This window comes from Cajanus cajan, chromosome 7 (assembly GCF_000230855.2).
Source record: "Cajanus cajan strain Asha chromosome 7, NIPB_CcT2T_4, whole genome shotgun sequence".
Classification (NCBI taxonomy): domain Eukaryota; kingdom Viridiplantae; phylum Streptophyta; class Magnoliopsida; order Fabales; family Fabaceae; genus Cajanus; species Cajanus cajan.
In genome coordinates, this window is record NC_138523.1 from 36,785,989 (window position 1) to 36,794,749 (window position 8,761).

The window sequence follows — 8,761 nt, forward strand, 5'->3', positions numbered from 1 at the left end:
GATTGTATTTTGGATTACAATTCGATCCATTAAACGATCATCCATTCACATTCACATTTGATCACGTTCAAACCCATCCAATTATGTTAAAAAGATTTAACGGATTGGATATTTTTAGCTATAGTGGATGATGGGACCATCTAAAATATTTAATTTTCAATGGATATTCATGGTATTTAATCCAAATGCATATAGATGAGATAAAATATATTGATAATGGAGAATAAGATGTATTCAGAGTTATGGGCACATATAATATACATATTTCAGAAATCCCAATTTATGGGATGGTATCTTTTATTAAATGGAAGGTTGAAGTATAGTTTTCTCGCTAGAGTAATGGTTGAATTATGTTTTTTACATTTTTTTTCTTAAAGACTTGTGTTGAACTTCAATTTGTTTTAATATGAATACAAACTTTTTGTTGGGGGGGGGGATTATAAGTTTTTTTTATTTTTATTTTAAATTCAGTGCCATTTGGGATGTGGTTTTTCTTGTTGAAGTGAATGTTAAAATTAGATTATTTTGAAATGAGAATGTTCAGGTAAAATTGTTGAATTTCAAGGTATTTAATTTTTTGAATATAACAAAAATCAATTTTTATATAATAAATTAGTTTAAGAGAAAAGGACTGGTAAAAAAAATCGTAAATTTTAATTTTTTGTATAAATAAAAATAAATTATTTTTCAAACAAAAAAGTTTTGTACAAATTTTAGTTGTTTTTCAACTTTCAATAATACAACTTTTGAGAACATTTATCTTTTCTCTGAAAAAAAAATGAATTGTAAGAGAAGTAAAAATAAATAAGATGACATGAATATAAGATAAGCTGTAGGATCCGATTAAGGTATATTAATGGTTTAAGTGATTCGTGATGAACTAAATTATTATTATGATGAACTATCTTAATGTATGTTCTCACTTTAATTAAATTATTAGTATATATTTAAAAATATTTTATTTATTTATTTATTTTATATATTGAATTATTGATGATTATTTTTAATATTTATATTTTATTTTTTATATATATATAATGATGATTATTAGTTTTTTTTTATATTTAAAAATCACCTTATTAACAAAGTGTGTTGAACTCATGATTGATCATTATGTTTAATAATCTTTTTATTAATTTAAGATGATTAAATCTTAGTTCATTTTTATGAGTGACACCTCAAGGTTTTGGGGGGCCTAAAGCAAATTTAAAGAATAGGATCTTTTTTCTAACTAAAAATTAGTCATCTTCTTTCATGCTTCTCTTCATTAGACAATTTTTTTTTTAGTGTAATTTGATGAAGAAAATTGCCTAGAATATTTATCCTTTGAAAAATCTATATCAATTACTTTAATAGGGCTTTTTTCTACTAAGTCTCTCAATTTTGTATCAATATTATTTCATTGACTTCGATCATATATATTTCTAAGAGTAAAATCATCTAATCTTGTAATTTTCTCCTCGTTATCATGAGTTTGAGAATTGGAATTATCCTCTTAATTAACTACTTCTCTATTGTTGTTTTCACCAATATCTATATTGTTATCTTGTTCATTCAAAGAGCACCCACTTGTATTTTCTAATTCATTTTTCTTGCTTATTTTTATAAATTTAACCATATTCCTTTTTGTGATACAATTAAAGTCTCAACTTTTCTCTCTCTCTTTTTTTTTTCAAGTTTTAAATGGCTTGATTCATATTTTCTAGTTGACATATTTGTATATTTTTATATGAATTAAAAATTATAATATACAACACTAAATATAAGTATATAAAATAAGACTATGTTAAAACAATAAAACCTGATTGTCAACTGTCAAACGTAGTATTTGTCTTGAAGTCTCAAGTCTCCTTTTGCCCACTTAAATTTAATTTAAAAATTTTAAGTTTCTAATGCTCTTTCTTGAATCTGTACAAATTATTGAGATTAATTATCAATAAAATAAAAAATAAAATTATTTTAGATCAATTCATCAATCTCACAATTGAGGATTAGGGTAGAATTATATATAAAAATAAACTTTGTTAGGTTTTAAACTTTTAAATTAACAATTTTTTTAATAAAAATGACAACATGATAATTTGATAAAGGAACATTTAACAAGCATTGACAAAAGAGAAATTGAGTAAATAATAGTATATCAAGTTTTAATTTTTAGTTTTTACCTGACACTGACACAGTGACACTCAAAAAGAACAAAAAGTCAATATGCACTCCAATTCCCTTTACCTCCAAGTCTTCCAAATAAGGACATGCACAGAAATATACAACAATAATGTAGCAATTGGATAATGGGTTAATGACACTCGAAGTAAATGTCAAAAACTCAAATTGAAGCAATAATATAGAGGAAGTTAAGGAGTAGTCAAAGAGACTCAAAAAAAGGAAAAGCCAAGAGATAGACATGAATAATACAAAGAGATAAGAAATTAAAGAATTTTATAATTTCTTTACCTATTAAAATAACTATTCAATATCTTTTTTAAAAAAAATAAAAAATGTTATTATTGATTAGGAAAAATTTTAAAATTATTATTCATTAAATAGTATTTATAGTACCAATATAAACTTAATATAAACTTAATAGTCAGTCAATATTTTAATTTTTAAATAAAAAATTATTTTAGGTGTAATTTTAAAATTTAATATTTTTAATTTTATAATAATATTAATGTTAAAAAAAAATATTTAAGACCTAAAATCCTTGCTTTACCTATTTGGACCTTGAGTCAGCCCTGATTTTTATATTATTATAATCTTAATGGAGAAGTTTGAATTCAGTATTTTAAACTAATTAATATATAAGATCAAAGATACATATGATACATAGATATATAACATATATAAATATGTATCGGTTTGAACCACTTAATTATTTTATTTTTTTCTAGAGAATGAAAAATCTTTGTTGGTGATTTTCACCGTAAGAGAATTCTTATGAGATTTTATTTGCAATTTAACATCCATTCACATTTGATTACATTCAAATCCCTCCGATTATTAAATGGAAGGTTCAATTATACTTTTCTCGTCGCAGTACAACATCAAGTGCAATGAACATATAGGATAATTACTCAATTAAAACTAGTCGATTGCAAAGGTGAAATTACATTAAATATCAAAGGTGAAATTAAGAGTGTATTTGAAAAAATTGTGAAATTAAATTATTTTAATAATTGATGATTCAATTGATTATATAAATAATTTATTATAATCAAAACTAAATTCTGTTTAGTAAGTTTGTTGAAAAGTGATTTGAAAATGTTTAATTTTATTTTATTACAACAAAAAATTAGTTTTATGTAATAAATTAGTTTCAAAAGAAAAAAAAATTGAAAAATAATATTAAATTTCAAAGTTCAGATTATAAAAGCTTATTTTTCAAAAATAAAAACTCAGATTCTAAAAGAAAGTTTACTTTTAAAAAAAAAAAAAAACTATTTACAAATATAAGTTGTTGCTCCAAACAATTAAATTATTTCACAAACAGATTATTTTCTATAAAAAGAAAATAGTTTAATCTTAAGAAACAAGTTCCTAAACACACTATAGATTAAAAAAAAACACGTGACATGAAACTAGGATCATCAACAACAGATACGCACAATATAAAAAATTAATCCTCTTAGCAGTCTGATGGAGCCAAGTAGGTAAGATGAGATGTTGAATCCTCCTTGCTTGGTTCCACAAATGATCTTTGTCCTTGAACTTCAATTCTGGAAAGAAAATAGAAGAAGAAAGCTAGATTTGGACGAACCAAAGCTTGGATACAAGCACTCAAGCTAAGAGTGCAAAAGAAAGCTCACGATTTAGCCTTAGAAGGTGACGGATTCCTAAAGCTAAACTAAGAACCTTAGTGACTCTTTGAGAGAAAACGGCTGAAGATATATTTCAGATTTCTCTATATGCAAAAGTGATTACAAAATGAGTGAATGAAGCAATATATAGATCCGGATAGGCTAGCTATTGGTGCCAATTCAAGCTAGCAACCTTGGCACCAAAATTTGAATTTCAAATGGAATTTGAAATTCAAATTTTGGTGACCCATGTGCTAATCCGTGAATTAAGGCTTCTAGTATCATCTAGGTTTCATTTAAGGCTCATTTGAAGTGAATTTGGTACGCACAGGTTCAGCCCTCCCATGCTTAAACCATGTGATCCAAATTCATGTCAAATGACTCCTAAATGAAACTTGGATTAAACCTAATGAACCTATTATTGTATTCCTTTTAGCATCATCTAGGTTTCATTGATATTGACTTTTGCACAATCAACATGAAAGGATTTGAGGGCACCATCACATTAGATTTACAAAAAACAACACAATGCCTTTTACGATTCACAGAGACTATTTTCAAATCAGCAGCAATGATTCACAGAGACTATTTTCAAATCAGCAGCAATGAGTAACCTAGTTATAGCAAATCGTCGACAGTGACAATGAGGACCTTTTCACCTTTGGTTGATTAATCGCGCCATAATGGCCTTCGTTAACCAATTTAACTCCTATACTACTTTTTTCTATCTCATGGGAACAGCTCTGTGATTTTATAAGCAGAACTGTCCTGATTATAGCCCACGATACATAGATGGGTTTTAATATTTAAGTAAAGATTTCAACAAAATAACCGCAAGTTAAACATATATAAATTACAAGTTTAGCTATCTTCTGAAGTAATTAAGTTTGATGAAACATCTAAATTTCACCCAAAACCATAAACAATTATTAATTTTAAAGAAATTTAACATGTTTTTATAATTATGTAATTGGAAAACCCACATCTAAGTCAAATATTATGTAATTGTAAAATGCACTATATTAGTAATTTTAGATTATTAATGTAGTACAGCCACAGGCTCAAGTGTCAAAAATATTCCTTTCGAATATAATCTGTTCCTCCACTAATTCATGCTCAAAAGGCTTTCTTGTGTCTTCCTTCCAACGTTTTGAATGATAGTTACGACAACATGAAAACAAAATATATCGAATGATAGTTACGACAACATGAAAACAAAATATATCGCAGAGGTAAATCCAAATTTAACTTTGGATTTATTAAGCCCCTTGGATCCTTATATTAAGCCTCAGCAGAGAGAGAAAAAAATTAAAAAAAATCAAGTGAAGACATTGCGGGACATGGAGCTCCTGATTCAGACATTAAGAATCTCTAAAACTAGATGCACATAAACAACTCAATAAATATGCATAGTCTACCCGCAACGAAGGATACTAAGCCATACAACTACACATTAACTTTCATGAGATATCGTGGACTATTTTCTAAGGCTTCAACAAAAAAGGTCAAATGCAATAAGCCTTTTAAAGTTATGAAAGAAACCATATTTAGGTTTTAGATTAATAACAAAGCTTTTATAACTTTGACATATTTGATAGAAATTAATCAGCCAAATAATGTGGTGAACAGATGTTATCCATGTGTATATGTCACATGTACAAAACGTGGCGGAGTACCGAGAGCAATTCAATTATCGGAAAACCATTGATTTAATGCTATCCAACACATTAACATGTATAAAGATTAAAAATAAATGGGTCAATAAACCACAATACGAACTAAAACTAATAAATTTAAGACAACCTGAAATTGCAGTAAAATTCGACAAACAAAACTTCCACATTGTCTGCATAATTATGAAAACCTTAACCCGCAAAACAAAAATCCCAAAGATATCTCGTTCAAATAAGCATACAAAATATAAATCTAAAACAAAAATATAAATCATAAAGTTTACTGTGAAACACCCAACCACTTTGAGAAGTTGTCAAATTCTGTATAATCAGAATCTGACACCATAGTGTGATACCATGCTTTTCCAGCAGCTTGGATGGCCGAAGCTTCCTCCTGGAAGGAACACGAAAAAATAAAGTCAATTTGAAGCAATGTTCATTATTTAGACAACTAATGAAATAGGAGAAATACAAGTAACACGAAAAACTAAAGTCAATATGAAGCAATGTTCAATTTGAAGATGCAGGATACTAGCGAGGTTAAACATACAAATGAGATAACATGCAGGATGCCTTAACCAAGACTAAACCAACAAAAGAGGCTTGTGACTATCCAGTAAGCTCATTTAAATTTTTCACAGGCTTCCCTGACATGTACTGTAGTAAAACTATTTGATAAATACACGACCAATCTGTACAGCAAAAAGCACCCTCTGTATTCTAATTAATAAGCACCTTAGATTACTAAATTACCACAGTAGTCATAAGTCACTTGCAATTAAAACAAAGCACCAACACAGATGCAATTAGCACATACTTTCAAAAGCAGATACAATTGGCACATACTTCATTCTAGCACAGAATATTTCAAAGCAAGTTCATATAAAAAAAAACTAAATAGGCAACAGAACATGACCGCAATCAATAACTTCTTTGGTTTCACAATAATAAAACAGATAGATAATAGAATCACAGGAGCTCATTACTCTCAATTATAAAACATCGACACAAAACTAGCCCATCAATATAATATTACAAGACACAAACCCAATAACAGAATTACAGCACCGAATCAAACCAACAACATAAAAATACAAATTATGAAAACCCCAATTCAAACTAAAACAAAAGCAACGAATATACACCATCATAATAACATCAAATATCAACAATGAGATTAAAATTAACAAATCACGTGGAACGAAGGCAGAGGCGTCATCCATAAATTCAGAGAATAATAAAGAACAAACAACATTCATCAAAAGACATAAAACCAAGTACCCATACCTTAGACAGCTTCCTCTTCTTGTCGAGCTTCTCCTTCTTGGCCTTAACCCTCTGGGCCTCAGCGAGCAGAGACATCCTCTTAGCAGTCTTGGCATAGGGATTGAGCTTAAGCATAACATTGAGGTTCTTAAGAGGATTCTTCTTAAGAGTGGCCCGCTTCAGGTCCTTCTTAATGGGCCTGACGACAGACTGAACCTCATCGGAGTTAATAATCCTAGCGAGGTCGGCGTTCAGCATCTTGGGCCTGGGTAGCACGTAGCCCTTCTTCTTGTGAGAGGGCTTGTCGAAGGTCCCATAGATAGAGTCCAGCTTCTCAAAAGCAGACTTGGTCCAGATCACAAACCTCCCGAGGTGCCCACCAGGAGCCAGCTTCAGAAGGTTAAGCCTCTCCACGTTAGCCACTTCAACGCCGGGAACATTGCGGAAGGCCTTAACGACCTTAGCACCTTCCGTTCCGTAAATGATAAGAGGGCCCTTACGGGAAATGTAGCGGCGGTTACGCATCTTTCCCTTGCCGGGGCGAATGCCGTGGCTCAACTTGGCCTTCTCCGCGTCAGGGTAGGCTCCGATCTGCTTCAGGACTTTGATGGCCTCCTTCGTTTTCTCGACACCTTCGACGGAATCGCTCACGACGAGGGGGAGCTCAGGGACGGACTCAATGTGGTGGCCGCGGGCGAAGACGATAGAGGGGATGGCGGAGGCGGAGATGGCGGAGACCACGGCGTAGCGCTTCTGGTTGACGTTGATCTTGCGGTGCCAGCGGCGCCAGATCTTGGTGGGGGCGAACATGCGGCCGCCGCGGCACATGTTGCCGAAGGCTCCCTGGCCGGCGCGGTGGGTGCCGCCGCCGGGGACGCGGGGGATACGGGAGACGGCGCGGCCGGTTCCCCAGGACTCGGCGGAGGTCTGGTGGCCGGCGCGGCGGGAGACGGCGTAGGGCTGGCGGCTGTTTTTGGAGATGTTGGAGTGGACGAAGTTGACGATGTCGGGACGGATGGGGGCCCTCATGACATCGGGGATGGGGAGAGTGGCGGGGGCGTCGGTGGCCATGTCGCCCTCGAGGGATTGCACGGTGACAAGAGGTCGTGCGGCCATTGCGAGAGAGGGAGAGGGAGCTACCTGACCTAGGGTTTTTCTATTCGAGTGAGTGAGTGAGGGATTTTGGTTACGAGACGTTTTTATAGTAACCTCATAATGGGCTAGTTAGGGTTTCGTCTTCTGCTTCCGGGCCTCCATGTGTTTGGGCTTCCCCTCTTCACCTTACAATTTTGCAAAATGCCTTTAGTACCATCAAACCACCAAACTCTCTAACTCTAATACTAGTACTATATAATTAAAATAAATATATGTTCAACCTTCTGTCTCATATAATATTAAAATAATTTTTTATTCCGTGTGTTGTATTATATTTTATCTAATAAGTTAAGCCTGAATTTTTATCATTGTATTTTAATTTTCATTAGAAAATATCATTTTGGTAAAAAAGTTTATCCTCGTAAATTTAAGTGTTATAGTATATTTTGTCTTATAAGTTAAGTCTTGATAATATTTTAGTTTTTATTAGAAAAAATATTTGGTAAAAAAATTTGCCTCGTAAATTAAGTATAAAATTATCCAATTATTTTTATTAAAATAAATTGTTCATCCCGTGTGTTATTTTATACTTTATCTTTTAAGTTATGTCTACATTTTTTTTTATTACATTTTAATTTTTATTAAAAAAATTGATAAAAAATGTTTGTTCCCATAAATTAAATATAAAATTGTCAACTTGTTTTTTTTATTATTAAAATTAATGTTCATCTCATAAATTACGCTTAAACTCTTCTTCATAATTTCATTTTCATATAAAAAAAAATCAACACGATTTGTTATATTTTCATAGAATTTATCATCAAAAATAAGATTTAAACAAATTATTCAAACAGATGAATTTGTACTATTAAGAATACATTAGACATATTGTGAAAACATATTAACTTCTTTTTCACAAAAATCTTGATT

The 8,761-nt window shown here is 31.3% G+C and overlaps 1 protein-coding gene across 1 annotated transcript; it reads right to left on the minus strand.

The window, feature by feature from the left end:
- Positions 1-5,576: 5,576 nt before the first annotated feature.
- On the minus strand, positions 5,577-7,923 carry LOC109807259 (large ribosomal subunit protein uL4). The gene is made up of 2 exons (XM_020369780.3): positions 6,758-7,923; positions 5,577-5,864 (listed from the first exon to the last, which is right to left on the minus strand). Exons 1-2 carry the CDS (start codon positions 7,850-7,852, stop codon positions 5,751-5,753), a joined length of 1,209 nt encoding a protein of 402 aa, XP_020225369.2. The 5' UTR covers positions 7,853-7,923; the 3' UTR covers positions 5,577-5,750.
- Between the last annotated feature and the right edge of the window lie 838 nt (positions 7,924-8,761).